Below are 16,557 nucleotides of genomic sequence, written 5' to 3'. Positions count from 1 at the left end.
GCTGCTGTGAGCTGTGTCTGGCTCCCCAGAGCCGTAGACAGAGAGACTTAGTTGCTCCTGAGCACAGGCCCTGTTTGCCCAGGATGTGTGTGGGCAGGTCCAGGAGGCTGCTTGGGCTCAGCCCATAAAGAGAGGAGAGGTGGAATGCCAGCCCTGAGGCGGGCCGCAGTGGGTGGCCCTTCCAGCTGGGCCACGCTGCCACCAATGCAGCACAGGTGAGAGGTGCCTGTCTGGCCGGTGCTCAGCACCTGTTGGCCAGGGCCCCTGCTTAAAGAGAGAGAGATAGAGGACGGGCCTGGCTGTGCCGAGCAGATGCCTGCAAGAGGCTGCATGTGGGTGTGGAGACTTGCCTTTCCTCAGTGCCAGGCCCGCCTGGACACAAGGGTGATGCCACCTCATAGCTGACTCAAGTGTTCTGTCTTTGCTTCTAAAATCTGGGGTGTAGTCATATCTCTGTGTAAAGAAGTATTCTCTGTACTCATCTGTACTCAGTGCTGCGTTTGGGATGATCCCAGAAACAGAACCAGTTTCTGGGCACGTTTCCGGGTTGATGGCATCGTTGTCCTTTGCCGCCTGCAGCAACAGCAGGGGTGCCTCTTAAGCACTGCATTGAACTGGAGCCACTGGTTCCTGCCCCAGTTCTTGTCATCTCTCTGAGCCTTTACTGTTAGGGCACCATGTTCATCAGGGGTAGACTCAGGCTGGGGCAGAGACCGTGCCCTCCTGCCGACATTTGCTGGGTGCCCTCTGCCTGGCCACTGTGGTGCTTGGCTGAGGGCGAGTTGGAATCAGATGGGCATAGAGGAGGGAGGCTGCCACCAAGGGCTCTTGCCAAGCACTGGGAGGACCTCTGCTGAGCAGTCTTCCTAAGACCACAGCTGACTGCATAACCAGAGACCACAGCCACTAGGATGGAAATGGGAGGGGTCTGGGTGAGGACTGAAGGAGCATGTCCTGTCCGGAGGCACTGGCCTGGGTGCAGGGCTTGAGGCTCTGTGTACATGGGGCCAAGACACATCACTTTATCCTGCAGGTGAATAAGCCTTATGGGAAGGTCCAGATTTATACAGCCGATATTTCCGAAATCCCGAAGTGCAACTGTAAGCCCACAGACGAGAACCCCTGTGGCTTTGACTCTGAGTGTCTGAACAGGATGCTGATGTTCGAGTGCCACCCGCAGGTGTGTCCTGCAGGCGAGCACTGCCAGAACCAGTGCTTCACCAAGCGCCAGTACCCCGAGACCAAGATCATCAGGACCGATGGCAAGGGCTGGGGCCTGGTGGCCAAGAGGGACATCAGGAAGGTGTGTGTTGGGCCCTTCTCCCTGCTTCCCAAGAATCAGGGTTCACTGATTACGTAGATTTGCTTATTGTATGTTGGCACTCATGTGAGAATGAATGATGTTTAAAAAAATTCTTTTTTTTGAAGTTATTAGTGAATTTTGAAAAATGTTGCTTGGAAGATACCTGTCGAAACTAATGCTCGGGCTGTGGCTGTAGATCAGTGGCAGAGGGCTTGCCTAGCATGTGGGAGGCACTGGGTTAGATCCTCAGCAACACATCGAAATAAACAAAGGCATACTGTCCATCTACAACTACCCAAAACCAAAACAGAACACACAAATACTAACACTCAAACTCCCTTAAAGGGTGACGACAGAATTCATACAGTTGCTGCTCTAAGTGAGCAGTTTCTGAGGTGACCTGCAGCCAGCTCTTCAGGGGCATCACCAGCAGGGGGAGGAGATGGGAGTGCTCTTGGGTGGTCCCCACAGCCTAGGGGAGGGCTGTTAGTATATGCCAGGGACTGCCTGGCCCGCCTCCCTTCTCAGGCTGAAGGACCAAGTGCATCCAGGATGTGGAAGGGCAGATGGGCTGCTTGTCTTGCTGCTGCCTGGCCCTGGCCTGCTTTAGCATGGCCCAGGCAGGAGATTCCAGACACCAGGTTCACGTCCAGTACCCCCTGCAACTTCGCTCCTTCTCCTGCCTCCACTTGTTGAGGAGCCTGGCAAGTTGAGCCATTTTTTCTTTTGTGGGAATCTGCATGTGACAGTGACGTAGATGGACATTGGCCTAACAGACGTGCTCCTCAGAAGAAAGACACCAAGGAAGGAGGCTCGGAACGCTGCTGCCTCAGAAACACTTGAATAAGTTGGTCATTGACAATCTTTATTCATAAGATAAGTGCGAGGTCACTTGGGCTTACCTGAACTGATAAGCACTCTGTGGGGCCATCCAAGAGCCACCACGCCTATGGTTTCATGTCCACTGATGGTGACATAGCGTGTTGAGCCTGACACGGGATGGGCCCAGAGGCTCTTCCTCACCACATCTTTCTGATTTCCAGGGAGAATTCGTTAATGAGTATGTTGGCGAGCTGATTGACGAGGAGGAGTGCATGGCGAGGATCAAGCAGGCACAGGAGAACGACATCACCCACTTCTACATGCTCACCATAGACAAGGTGACTGGGCCCCCGCTGCAAGGTGGAGGGCTTGCCCAGAGCTGGGCCTGCCCAGCTCTGCTCCTCACTGCCTGTGTGCTGGGAGAGGAAGGTTCACAGAGTTTGTGCCTCCTGTTGCCAGTAAGCCACACTTAGAAAAGTGTGGCTGTTTTTAAAAGAATAGGTTAATAGTAGTCCTAAAAAACCAGATAGAAAATGATCAGAGGCAAAAATTTCTGAATTCATAGAAGTCAGAGATGTGGTGATACCTGGAAAAAAGAGGACACTATGGACATGAGGATGGTTCATGGGGCCCTTTGGGCAGCCCTGGGAAAGGTAGTAGGTGAGTCCTAGGCTCCATGTCATATGCCACAGGTCATGACCCTAGGCCTTCAACACAGCCAGTGTCGCCAAGGACAGAAGACTCTGGGTTAAAAGAGACTAAAGGGATACCCAGAGCAGGTGTGTGCTTCGTGATCAGAGCTTTAAGCAGGCAGGGGTTTGAGTGGTGGGGTTGGGGGAGGGGCGTGTTGGGAGCTATAAATGACATTTTGAAAACAGTCAGGGAGTCTGTTTGGACAGGAAATTGTTTTCTTTGTGTGTGTGTGTGTGTGTGTGTGTGTGTGTGTGTAGGGGGGTGGTTCTGGGGATTGAACCCAGGGCCTTGTGCCCGCAAGGCAAGCACTCTACCAACTGAACAATGTCCCCAGCTCAGGAAACTGTTCTTAATGTTACAGCTCAGGTGCAGGAGGTGCCAAGGCCCAGCAAGGGAGCGAGCCTGCGATGGTGCCTGGAGCGCGCATGTGTGTGTCAGATGCACTGGGTGGTGGCCACATACACCTTCAAGGAACCAGGGAGAAAATGGGTGTGTAGCTGGTTGTGGTGCACACACCTGTTACCCAGATGCTCAGGAGGCTGAGGCAGGAGGATCCCACTTCAAGGTCATCCTGGACAACCTAGTCAGAACTCAAAAATAAAAAGGGCTGCCAGGCACAATGGCGCAGGCCTGTAATCCCAGCAGCTCGGGAGGCTGAGGCAGGAGGATCGTGAGTTCAAAGCCAGCCTTAGCAATGGTGAGGTGCTAAGCAACTCAGACTCTGTTTCTAAATAAAATACAAAGTAGGGCTGGGGGTGTGACTCACCGGTTGAGTGCCCCTCAGTTCAATCTCTGGTACCAAGAAAAAAATAAAAACATCTGGGGGTATAGCTCAGTGGTAGAACACCCTGGGTTCAATTCCCAGTACTGCCCCCTACCTCCCCCAACCAAAAAAAAGCAAGAAAATTGTGTCAGTACATAGATGCACACGTGTTTATGTCCGTGCTCACGTGCAAGAGTTGAGAGAAAGCAAGCAGAGTAAAATGTCGTACTGCGTGTGAGAGTAGGTGCACAGGGGCACTGTGCTATTTCTTTTTTATGTAGGGTTAAAATTTTTAAAACAAAATAATTGGTTGAAAAATCTGTGGGTCCTGGGACTGGAGAGGCGGGTAGCCCTTCCTCCTCCAGGTTCTCAGCACTTGTTGAGACCTCCCCTGGGACCAGCGACATGGGCTTGCTCAGAGGCCTGGTGGCCACAGTGCTAAGAAAGGGTTCAATAAATTTGGCCCAAAAGGCAGCAGATAGCCTTTTATTTGGTGTGTTTTGGGGGAAGATTATTTTGTTAGGAATTAAAACTGTAGGGCTGGGGATGTGGCTACAAGTGGCTGAAGTGGTAGCGCGCTTGCCTAGCACGCATGAGGCACTGGGTTTGATTCTCAGCACCACAAAAAAAATTAAAAAGATATTATGTCCACCTACAGCTAAAAAAAGAAATTAAGAAATTAAAACTGTAGGCCTGTGCCTTACTAAATTTCAGAGTCTGAATTTCAATGACAGGAGTGTAGTAGGAAAGGCCAAGTCACACATGGAGAAGAACTGAAATCATTCATGGTGGACTTGACCTGGAAGAAGGGGCTGGAGCAAAGATGCAGCCATGATGTGAGATATGCTCCGAATGACCAGACTGGTGCGTTTCCTCTGAAAACCAGGTGGAAGTGGACACAAGCCCTGCCAACACGTGTGCAGAGGGTGTGACTGTGAGCAGGATCTTCACCGAGGAGCTGCCTGGTGTGGCCACTGTGGACTCTCGAGGGCCTGCAGCTTCCAGGGAAGGGCCTGGGTGGTAAATGGTGTGAATTCTGTTTCAGTTTCAGGTCTCAGCATACCAGCTTTCTAGTGCCCACCTCCAGCCTGTGGCGGCAGCTGCATGTATCCCTAGAGCAGCCTTAATGACTCATGTTGCTTGGGAGATGTCTATTAAAACTGACGCTCGGGCTGTGGCTGTAGGTCAGTGGCAGAGGGCTTGCTTGGCATGTGGGAGGCACTGGGTTAGATCCTCAGCAACACATCGAAATAAACAAAGGCATACTGTCCATCCACAACTACCCAAAACCAAAACAGAACACACAAATACTAACACTCAAACTCCCTTAAAGGGTGACGACAGAATTCGTACAGTTGCTGCTCTTAAGTGAGCAGTTTCTGAGGTGACCTGCAGCCAGCTCTTCAGGGGCATCACCAGCAGGGGGAGGAGATGGGAGTGCTCTTGGGTGGTCCCCGCAGCCTAGGGGAGGGCTGTTAGTATATGCCAGGGACTGCCTGGCCCACCTCCCTTCTCAGCCTGAAGGACCTCACCAGGCAACTCCTAAGGTCCTGCTCACGGTCACACCCTCTGCATACATGTTGGCAGGGCTCTTGTCCACTTCCACCTGGTTTTCAGAGGAAACGCAACAGCCTGGTCATTCACAGTGTGTCTCACATCATGGCTGCATCTGACTGATTCAGGAGGCCTGTCTTGTCCTGGACACCTCGAAGAGGAGAGGGTGGCGCCTGCTACCCTTGCTCTTCTGCTCAGCCCTCCGCCTGCTGCCCTCCCCGCCTTCCTCTTCTCTTTTCCCTTCAGGGAGTCAGATATCAGAGACCAGGACATTCAGAACTAGCAGCACAGAGAGTTCCCGCATCCTCCCAGGGATAGGTGCAGGCTCAACAATGACCTGGGAGACCCAGGCCACCCTTGACACAGACACAGCGCACAACAGACTAAACAAAACACACTGACAACAAACAGCCACTTGGGGGAACAAGGAGAGTCTGATTTTCAGAGTTGCCGTGTAATGAAGACTGGGATGTCCACTTTAGGAAATTACGAGGCCTGCAGAGAACCAGGGAAGTATGGCCCGTTTCAAGGAAAAAAATAAACCAATGGGAACTCTCTAAAAAAAAAAAACCCATTGGCAGATCTCTAGACAAGGTCTTTTTTTAAAAAATATTTTTTAGTTATAGACAGATGCAGTATCTATTTTGTTTATTCGTTTTTATGTGGTGCTGAGGATCGAACCTAGTGCCTCACATGTGTGAGGCAAGCGCTCTGCCACTGAGTCACAAGTCTAGCCCCTAGACAAGGCCTTTAGAATGACTACTTAAAACTGTCTCTAGAGCCAAGTGTGGTGTGCACTCCTTAGTCCCAGCAACTCAGAGGCACGGCAGGAGGGTTGCAAGTCTGACACCAGCCTAAGCAACTTAGTGACTGTGTCTCAAAAAATAAAAGGGGCTGCGTGCCCATGACCCTTTTTATGGACACACCTCTCACTCTGTCTCTCTGTCTCTCTCTCTGTCTCTCTCTCTCTCTCTGTCTCTCTCTCTCACTCACTCTATCTCTGTCTCTCTCTCACACATACACACACACACACACACACACACACACACACACACACACACTCATGGCTGGGGATGTGACTCAGTGGTTTAGTGCCCTTGAGTTCAATCCCTACTGCAAAAAAACAAAAACAAAAAAACAACAAAAAACCCCCACAAATGTAGAGAAGTCTATAGATGGAGTGGAGTGGTGGTATGAGGAGAGGGTTTCAGGAGTCTGGAACATACATCATTTTCCTGATGAAACTTACCAGGATTTGAGCAGGGTAAAAAACAAAACAAAACAAAACAAAAAAAACCCTGCAGATGGTACTGTTGCACTCTGTGTGTGTACCAGTCTGTAGTGACAGGTCCACCGTTAGGTATAACGACAGGAAAGTGGGGGAGCAGAAAAGCCTGCAGGATGCCCCAATTGGAGACGGAAACCGAGCACGTGGCAGGCACCACAGATGGGCTCGGTGTGGGCAGCCTGAGGCCCTGAGCACTCGAGGATAGCTCTTGTCTGGCATTTGGTGGCCTGCTGACCTCCTCATTTCAGACACACAGCTGGCCACAAACAGGACTTAGCCCAAGTAATAAAGGAAGAGAGGAGAGTTGGACTTGAGAAGTGGAGTCTGTGGTGTTCCAGGGAAGTCAGTCCAGCACCGTCAACATGGAGAGCTTAATCGCAGGGTTGAACAGAGACCCCTTTGGTAGTTAGATGTGAAATTCAGCGGCTTATGAGACTCAGAAAGTGAGACCTTGCAGAGGCTTCTCGAAACCGCCTCGGTGTTCAGGGATGGGACACAACATCCACTGCCTGGACGCAGTTCAGCCTGGTGCTACTTTAGCGTCACATCTGCAGAGAAGTAGGTTGAATGTCAGAAACAGCGCAGGCTGAACCCTTCCTGAAGCAGCCACGGAAGGGTGAGTACCCAGTACCCAGGAGGACAAGGGGCAGTTGCAGCAGCAGGACTGGTGTGAGTGGGCTCTCCTGCTCTGACTGGCTCTGTCCAGGCTTTTCTGCCAGAGCGGCTGGGGGCATCTTGTCTGCAGAGCTATGGCACCAGCCACAGAGCTCCTCGGTCTTAGGACACAGACTGCAGATACCTTAACACCAAAGAAGTCAGGTCTTTGAACATGAGGGAGACCCCAGACCAGTGGATGGGCCTCCAGCTCTTCCAGGACCCATAAAAGGAGGGCAACTCTGGCAGGGCTCCTTATACTGGCAGCCCCCACCTGTAGCACCAGGGACCCCAGGGGAGAAGTTCTGACTCCCTGGAGTCGCTCATCAGGTCCTAGGAAAGTGCTGTCCAGACCCTTTCTCAAGAGCTGCGACTGCTCAAAACCCCACCCCAGACTCTGGGCCTCTGCCCTTGGTGCTGCCTCTTTAAATCCTGTGGCCTCCCTGGCTCGTGGCCTTCGTGTGGCCTGTGTGTCATTGTACAGCATGTGCTGTGTGGTTTGGGAGTATGGAGTTTTGTGATTGAGACTGAAGTGGAATAAAGAGCTTGCAGTTGCCACGGTCACAACTTCCAAGCAGAGTTGGTGGCACTTGGGGAATCGAAGCTGATGAGCTGACGTAGCTGGTGGATTTACTGTTGTCCAGTGAGTCCTGACGTGGAGAGACCAGGCACACAGGTCTTGAGGTGCTGCCCTCACTGGGTCAGGGCTCCCCGGTCAAGGACAGCAGTGCCCCGATCCCTAGTGTCATCTCGCTTCCTGCAGTAAGGTAACTGAAAACAGTCCAAGAAAATTCCAGAAATGACCCACGTGGGTCGTCGCCAGCCATTCTGTGCAGTGTGCTAAACTCTTAGGCTCTCCCACTCTGACCCATCCCTCTGTCCAGAATGTCTACATGAGGGGCCATGACTGCCCTGGTCATGTGCTCACCTCCTCCAGAGGCAGGCTGTGCACGAAGACCCCCCCCCCATTCATGTGGGCTTCAGAGTCGTGGGGGGGGGTCTTGGGCTGCATCTCCATTGGGGGTCCTGCTGTCCTGAAGCTCCAAGCATACTTCAGAGTGGAGGGGAGGCTTTGGGGGAGTGCTGCTGACGAGAGTGGTGTAGAGCGGGGAGGGGGTGGGGTGGGCACCGTCCCTGACCTCGTGGTGGACTGAGGATGTTGATGGGGGCGGGCAGCATAGGCAGTGTGGGGAAGCCAAGCAGAGCCACGGGAGTGGTGTGTGTGGAAACATCCTCAGGGTCTCACTGTGGGCCAGGTAGTAGGACGGCATGGTCAGCATGCAGGGTCACAGGGTCTCCACTGTGGGTACTTCATGACCTCGGTGATGGCTTCCCTTTGCCCTGTGCTTGCTGGGCTCACTCCTCCAAGTCGTTCCAACCCACCTTCTGTGAGCGAGAGAATCAGGATTGGTTTGGGGTGTCCCACAGACGCAGGACATCACAGCTGCCAGCACAACTGACGCTAGTCCAGCCTCACTTAGGACCGCGAGAGTTCCCTATAAGAAGGTAACTCTGAGTCCACATGGAAGTCGGCCTTGGACCCTTGCCTTGCAGCTAAAGGCTGGGCGTGTCCTGGGGGGTCTTGGAGCTCTCCACTGCATGGCAGGTGGCTGTGGGAGACCCGGCCCTGGCCCAGGGCCGTCCACTTAGCAAGTGCAGGTGCCTCCTCACACTGCACCTGTATGTTTCAGATGCACTGAGGGGCAGGGAAAGCTGGTTCAGGGTGCTGGGCAAAGCCTGCACGAGTGCAGCCAGGGGTCCTGGCTGAGATCTGAGAATTTTGTGGAGAGGTGCCCTGTGATGAGGGTCATGTGCGAAAGGTCTGACGTTTTGAATGGACAGCATCTTCAGATACGTAAAGCACAGGTGCGAAGGAGGAGACAGTGCTGAGCCCTGCACTGAGCTGTGATGTGCATGGCCAGGTTCTGCCCCCTGCCTGAGGCCCTTCGCCATCCAGAGCGTGGTGATGAGTGCCCCAAGCCTGGGTGGTAGGTGAGCCCCGGGGACCTCAGCATCAGCACAGTAGAGAGCCTAATAGTTCACCGTGGGCGGGCGGATGGCTCCATGCCTGCCTGTCAAGGAACGTCCTGAACACTTTGCAGCTATGGGAAGGACCCAGAAACTCAGGCTAGAGTTTTGCTGTACAAGGTTGTTACATCTTGTATAGTGAGCATCTATGTTCTGATCTTATTTCTATTTTTGTTTTTGAGACAGGTCTTGCTAAGTTGCTTAGGGTCTCACTAAGTTGCTGAGGCTGGCCTGGAACTTGAAATCCTCTTGCCTCAGCCTCCTGAGTCACTGGGATTGCAGGTGTGCACCTCTGTGCCTAGCTTTCTGTTTTTAAAGGAACAACCAGTGTGGCTAGATTGTTAGGGGTGAGAGAGCAACAGGGTCCCCTGGAGAGGCACCCAGGGCTGTGCCTCCTCTGCACAGAGCTCTTGGGCCCTCGACGTGGGTCAGTGGGCATCTGTGGACATCTACTCATCCCCATTTGCACCAGCTCAGAATTGTGCCTCTTAGGTACCTCTGACAGAACAGGGACCCACCAATTGTGCAGTTGGTCTAGCTGTTGCCATGGTATGCAGCTGGAGTCTGAGCGTCTGTCTGTCCTCCCTGCTTTTGGGCAGAGGTGTCTCTCCAGAGTGGGCCACTCACTATAGGTAGATGCCATTACCCTCTTGGCACGGGAGCCTGGGTTTCAGTGAGATAATTCCCAGGGCCACAGTGAGCTTGTATTTCTGATTTCCAGGGCTTCTGTGAGAGTGCTTTCTCAAAGCCATCCATGCTGTCCCTCCCTCACTAGCCAGTGTTCGGCTCTTGTGGATGCCGTCAGTCCCTGGCCTGCTGCCTCAACAAATGCCTCTTTATCTGTGCAGTCGGCCTGGCTTTGTGCTTGGCCTGTGCTTGGTTGGGCAGTCTGGCTGCTGCCTGGCAGTGACGCTCATGCCCCTGCAGCTTGTGCATGTCCTTGTGCAAGGTGGTGCAGGTGTGGGCTGGCTTCCCTTTGCCCCGTGCTTGCCGGGCACACTCCTCTGAGTCGTTGGAACCCACCCTCTGTGAGCGAGAGAATCAGGACTGGTTTGGGGTGTCCCACAGACGCAGGACACCACAGCTGCCAGCACAACTGGAACTAGTCCAGCCTCACTTAGGACCGGGAGAGTTCCCGTTAAGAAGGTAGCAGTTGCTCACAGTGGAGCCATCCGCTCAACTTGTTTTTTTTTTTTTTTTTTACCCTGTAGGATCGTATAATTGATGCTGGCCCCAAAGGAAACTATTCTCGATTTATGAACCACAGCTGCCAGCCCAACTGTGAGACCCTCAAGTGGACCGTGAATGGTGACACGCGAGTGGGCCTGTTTGCTGTGTGCGACATCCCTGCGGGTACTTGGGAACGGCGTGGGCACTCCTGGTTGTGTAGGCAGAAGTGGTGGCTGGGCACAGGCTGTGGGGGGGTGGGAGGTGGTGAGCTGAAGGCTTGTTTTGATCGTGTGTTTCGTAGACCTCAGTGGTGCAGTGTAGATGTGAGAACGGCCGGGGACCCTGCAGACTGGCTGTGGCCCCTTGCACTGCCGGGGCGGGGGGCTCTGCAGTGTGCTGCGTCTTCTCTCCTCACAGGGACAGAACTGACTTTTAATTACAACCTCGACTGTCTGGGCAATGAGAAAACAGTCTGTCGGTGTGGAGCCTCCAATTGCAGTGGATTCCTTGGGGACAGACCAAAGGTAAGGTCTTTGTGACTTCCTTCCATGAAGCCCAGGTACTTCTTAGCTGCTGGTGGCCTTACCGTATGCCTTCAGGGGACAGCATTCTCTTTGAAGGGGCTTGTGCTGTGGGCTGAGGCTTATGCTGTGGCTGTTGCAGCCAAACACCCCACAGGTGATGACGGCCAGATGGCTGGGTACAGGGCATGGGCAGGGCCACAGCACCTCAGAGCTCTGTGGGAAGGGCTGTCTCGGGCCTTGCCAGCTCCTGGTGGTGGCCGCAGCCCTCCTTGGTCTGCACAGGCATCAGCCGGCCTCGGCCTCGGCCTCCTCCCCCAGGTGTGGCTGTGTCCAGACCTCCGGCCTTTATTGTGGTGCTGGGCACAGAACCGAGGGCCTGGCCTGGCCCATCACCTTGTCACCAGCCGTGCTCCACGCAGGGCCCCGCTCCAGTGGGACCTCACCCCAGCTGCATTTGCAGCAACCCTGCTTCCAGCAAGGCCACTTTCTGAGGCTGCAGAAAGAGGCTGCAGGACACTGGTCGGGGCAGTCACTTCTTCCCAACTGTGCAGAACCTGGCCTGAGCCCAGCTTTTGGATTGCTGCTGCCCTCACCCGTTCCCTTCACAGGGGCAGCCTGGGCTCTGGGTTCTCCTTCTTCTCCGGCAGGCGAGCCTGGGGCCCTGCGCCCCATCAGCCAGTCCAGCCGGGCTGCATGTCATTCCTGGAGGCTGCCAACAGCACTGGGCTTATTCTTGGCCTAGCTCTTGGCGGTGGGCCAGATGGGCCTGCGGGTGGGGGAGCTGTCTGGGTGTGGGCCACCCCCTCTGCAGGCGACCTGAGTGTCTTCAGAGTTCCAGGACGGCCCTATGGCCCCGCGGCCCCGCCCCTCGGGGGCTCTTTGATTCACTACTTCCTCTTGGAGTCTGCGTAGTCCTCTGGTTTCTCTCTTCCTGGGTGCTGGGGATGGGCCTGGGGCAAGCGCTCTGCCCCAGGCATGTGGCTCTTCTAAGTGGACTGTACTCCTTTCTGACTCTAGACCTCAGCATCCCTTTCTGCAGAGGAAAAGGGCAAGAAGACCAAGAAGAAAACAAGGCGGCGCAGAGCCAAGGGGGAAGGAAAGAGGCGGTCTGAGGACGAGTGCTTCCGCTGTGGTGACGGTGGCCAACTGGTGCTGTGTGACCGCAAGCTGTGCACCAAGGCTTATCACCTGGGCTGCTTGGGCCTGGGCAAGCGGCCCTTCGGTAGGTGCCCATCCAGGGATGCTGCTCTCACTGGACCTCTTCTCTGCTGAATGGGCCTTGTCTGTCCAGTAATAGGTTGGTCATTTGGGTGGTGACTGTCTCGGTCCAGAGGTCCTGCCAGAGCCCCACAGGGAAGTCCTGGAGCCCACCTGGGAGTGGTGCCCTCCCTTGTGTGTGCCAAGAGTCCACTGCAGCAGCCTCAGCTCCTCTGGCCTCCTGAGTTGTACGGCATCCTTGCCCTGGCTGCACCACACCTTAGTCCCTACCAGGATGTGCGGGGACACTCCCCAGTGACCCGGTGCACCAGGAGGAGCTGCTGGGAGTGCATGGACCACATGGTCATTTGGAGGAAGATGAAGTGGGCCTGTCTCCTGCCACCCCTGCTATTTCAAAGCGAGTGCCAGCATCAGGGTGAAACTGCTGTGGTTTCAGAAGAGATTAAGAGACCCTCTTGCACCTGAGGGACAAAGAGAGAGAGAAATATTTGCAGTGGATGTGATAGCTACCCTTAATCTAAAGTCCTTTTCAGTTTAATACCAGAAAGGCCAGTGTCCGGGCAGAAGATGCCCTTTGAACAGGCAGCTGCAGAGCAGGGAGGGCGCAGGGTGGGAGACCAGGCAGGGCTCACCGCAGGGAGCTGCCTCCTGGTCCACTGGTGGCCCCCATGCTCCAGGCCCTGGTACGCGTAGTAGCAGCCTTTCTTTGGCAGTTGGACAAAAACAGTGTCCTGTGCTAACTTGCATGCATTTGACTGGACAGTTTTGTTTTTAATATTTTAAGTTGTTGGTAGACCTTTGTTTTATTCATTTACTTATATGTGGTGCTGAGAATACAACCCAGTGCCTCACACATGTGAGACAAGTGCTCTCCCACTGAGCCCCAGCCCCAGCCCCTTGACTGAACAGCTTTAGAAATCCTTTCAGCCTGGATTTGATGGTACACACCTGTGATCCCCACTACTTGAGAGGCGGAGGCAGGAGCTCCCGATCCATCGCGAGTTTGAGGCCATCACGGGCAACTTATTTCTCTTGTAAGAAAAGTAAGGGGGCTCAGTGGTGGAGCACATGCATGAGCCTCTGGGCTCAGACCCACGTACGTGAGCCCTGAAGACCTGGTGTGCGGCTGTCCCTCCTGTTGCTGACTCTGTGCTTTGTTGCAGGGAAGTGGGAGTGCCCCTGGCATCACTGTGACGTGTGTGGCAAGCCTTCTACCTCGTTCTGCCACTTCTGCCCCAATTCTTTCTGTAAGGAGCACCAGGACGGGACAGCCTTCCGCTCCACCCCGGATGGGCGGCCCTACTGCTGTGAGCATGACTTGGGGGCAGAGTCGGGCAGGAGTGCCGAGACTGAGAAACACTTTCCAGAGCCCACCAAGTCCAAGGGGAAGAGGAGGAAAAGGAGGTGTTGGCGGAGGGTCACGGAAGGCAAATAGCGCCAGGTGGCGGCATGGTCCAATCCAGGGGTGGCGTGGGGCGGCCAGCCCTGCCTGCAGGGAGGGCGAGCATGGCAGCGCCCTGGGACCCAGCTGGCAGCCGCCACAACAGACGTCCAGGCCTCCTAGGGAGGGAGTGCCTCCCCACTGAGCCACCCGCAGCTGTGCTGTCTGCACTGACAACCTCCCAGCCGTGAGCTGGACAGTCGGACAAGCCAGCCTGGGCCAGAGCGCCAGGCCACTGAGGCCCTGCGGACATCCGTGCTCCCTCCCAGGCTCTGTTAGGCTGAAGTTGCTATTGAAGATTAATGGGTGTGTGAAATGTCTTTATCTCACCAGAAGCGTGTAGAGTAGTGTTTTCTGCAGGGTCCCTGCTCCGCCCCACGCCGCTCGGCTTCTGCACAGCGCTGCCACCACTCAGGAGACGGGACTCAGGCCCTGGTTCCCACAGACCATGGTTCTGATCATTTTGCTCTTTGGAAACAGCTTTTTTTTTTTTTTGTACTAATGTGAATTTTTCCTTGGAATGCTTCCTTCCTTCCCATCCTGGTGACAGGCTGGCCCCCTGGAGCGTGGAAGTGGTGGTGTGTTGCAAGCTCTCCTGCCATCGTCTCTCTGTGGGTTTGAACCCAGTGCTGGTAACACACCTGCCGTGGATGTGCCGGTCACAAGGAGTGGCCTGTGTTCATAGTGGGCCACTTCTCCTTTGGGTCTTTCTGAACACACTAGGTTCTAACCCACATTTGAGGGGAAAACTTTGTATATTTTTTTTCATTTGGATTTTTCTTTTTAATCTGGCTTTTATTCTCAATATATTCTTGCTAAACCTGTTTCACAAACCACCACCAAATGAAACGTGTGCTCACTGATGCGACCCTGAGTTCTCTTTCAGAAACAATGCATTCAGGGCGTGTGCCAGACTGCTGAGGGCATGGGGCTGCAGCAGGACTCCGTGGCTGGAGTGAGCCTTCCCTTTACTCTGTGGGCTCACTAGCCACACTCCTCTCGCACGCTCTCCAAGGGCACCACAAGCAGCAGCACATGGTCTCCGGTGGTCAAGCCTGGAGATAAAATTGGCTCTTAATTATTGAAAGACCCACAGAGAGAGCTGAGGAGTACTAAGTTGTCTCTGGAAGACCTGGTCCTTCCTTCCTGGGGGTGCCTCTTGTTTGTCCTGGGGAGCATGGAGCACCATGAGAAAGGGGGAACCTGCAGGCATCCTGCAGGAGGGGGCGTGCACGGGTGGCAGGTACTGCTTTCTGTAGAGGTCTTGCCTGCAGCTGTCCTACTGCCCTGTTGGACCCAGGACTGGCTGCTCTCCAGGGCTATGGCTGCACTCGGGCACCAGGTGTATGGGCCTGTTGGCCCAGCACCACCCAGTGGGAGGAAGTTTGCTGACTGGCAGCCATCCCTTTGCTTTTCTCTAATCATGGTCCCCAAAAGTAACCTTATGAAGGACCAAAAGAACAAGCAGCTCTACAGTGGGCCGTGGCTCCCACATGAGCAGGTCCGCCAGACAGGCCTTGGGGGTTCCACTTAGGGCCTAACTCCACTCAAACTGTCCTCAGAAAATGCTGGATTTGGTTCACAGATTTTCTGCTCCTTATGCCTTGAATTTGGAAGGCTATTCGGTGACAGGCCAGGTAGCATCCCCATATGCACATGGCCCCAGCCTTTGGAGCACAAGGCCCGAGGCTCCTCAGATGGGTGCCCACCAGTGTTGTCACTTGTCCAAAAGATACCTTCCTACCAGCTGAGCGAACATGAGAAGTGGTTTTGCAATGCACTTTGGGGAACAGATTAACTTATTTTTATATTGGCAGTAAAGTTTTATGATTTTTAAGTCACTTTGATATCTCCAAATTAAACTCAAGCTTCCTAAAGGAAATGCTACAAAAATGTTAAATGATTCCCCTTTTCAAAAACAATGAGCAAATAACACTAACTTTGAGAATCTCTATTAGATCAGTTCATAAATCTGAGTAAAACAGGGCCTTGGGATAGTGGCCAGGCATGTAGCCATGACTGGTGCTCCAACCTGCCCGAGTTCGTTCTGAGTCTGGGGGAGGATTTGCTTTTGAGGATTTGATGGCTTCCCAGACATCAGCTTCAGTTCTTTCTTGTTAATGTGAAGTACAACATGGAAATCAGCCAGATGCCCCAGTATTCTTGGCATCAGGAGTCAGCCTCGACCTGCCCTGTGCACACCCCCATGCATAGGCAGCTCACATGTGCAAACCTGGTGCCTGCCCATGCCAGCACTGGCCTGTGAGGACAAGGGTGCCCCACCATTGTGTGGTCACTTGTGGGGAAGTGTGTCTTGCATGAAAAAGTAGTGAGGATCCAGCTGTCCATCCTTGGGGACAGCCCTCCTTTTCCCCGTGATGCCTCCCGGGCCTCCGTGGGTCCCGGGGCGCACACAGGTTGGTGCTCTTGAGGCCTCTGAGATGTTTTATCATGACACCTGAGCCATGATGTGTACAGTGCCCGTATTTTAGAACCACCTTATTTTCAAGGATTCAAGAAACGTGTCGTCTTAATTAAAGTACACAAACAGTTGTCAGTTGCAAGTATTTTCATCTGTGAGAGGTGTAGCTGGTGACTTGGTGGAGTAAGAGCACTGTCTGTTGGCGTCATGGTGCCACTGTGGCCTGTCGAGCCCTGAGATGCCGCGTCAGAATGAACCAACCCTCAGTGAAGTGTGCCTGTCGGTGTCTGAGCTTCACGCAGGTGCAGGTTCCTTCTAGGAACACTGGGTGCTATCACCAGGTTTGATAGTTAGACTTTAAAACTTGAAATTTTGGGGGGAATATACTGAAATATAGATTTGAGAATTGCCAGTTGGGGAAAAATAGCATTTAAAGTGGAAAGTTGTGTTTGGAAAATTGTGTATGAGTATTTTTGTATTAAAAAAATTTCAAAGGCCCTCTCCTCACTTATTTGCTGTGGGACTGTGTTGACTTTCCATCTCCCGCTGCTCTGGGTTCCCAGTCCCGCCCAGGGAGGCTCCTACCTCCCCCTCTGCCTGGCGGTGGAACCCTGGGAAATAGGGAACACCGGACGTTGGAGAGGGGATTATGATTTTGGGGGAGGAAAAAAAAGTTT

The 16,557-nt window shown here is 53.7% G+C and overlaps 1 protein-coding gene across 1 annotated transcript in view; it reads left to right on the top strand.

Annotated features, from left to right (window-relative positions):
- Nsd2 (nuclear receptor binding SET domain protein 2) overlaps nucleotides 1-16,369 on the top strand; it is an 86,108-nt gene extending 69,739 nt beyond the window's left edge. Inside the window, exons 17-22 of the mRNA XM_026380373.2 lie at nucleotides 1,034-1,303; nucleotides 2,347-2,463; nucleotides 10,317-10,458; nucleotides 10,693-10,799; nucleotides 11,817-12,021; nucleotides 13,181-16,369. Of these exons, the coding sequence (XP_026236158.1) occupies nucleotides 1,034-1,303; nucleotides 2,347-2,463; nucleotides 10,317-10,458; nucleotides 10,693-10,799; nucleotides 11,817-12,021; nucleotides 13,181-13,452 (1,113 nt within the window). The 3' untranslated portion in view covers nucleotides 13,453-16,369. The remainder of the gene's footprint in view (nucleotides 1-1,033; nucleotides 1,304-2,346; nucleotides 2,464-10,316; nucleotides 10,459-10,692; nucleotides 10,800-11,816; nucleotides 12,022-13,180) is intronic.
- Nucleotides 16,370-16,557: the final 188 nt, after the last annotated feature.

This window comes from Urocitellus parryii, chromosome 10, assembly GCF_045843805.1.
Source record: "Urocitellus parryii isolate mUroPar1 chromosome 10, mUroPar1.hap1, whole genome shotgun sequence".
Taxonomy (NCBI): domain Eukaryota; kingdom Metazoa; phylum Chordata; class Mammalia; order Rodentia; family Sciuridae; genus Urocitellus; species Urocitellus parryii.
Note: the sequence above shows the minus strand (reverse complement) of the source record. Positions and strands in the feature narration are given on the sequence as shown.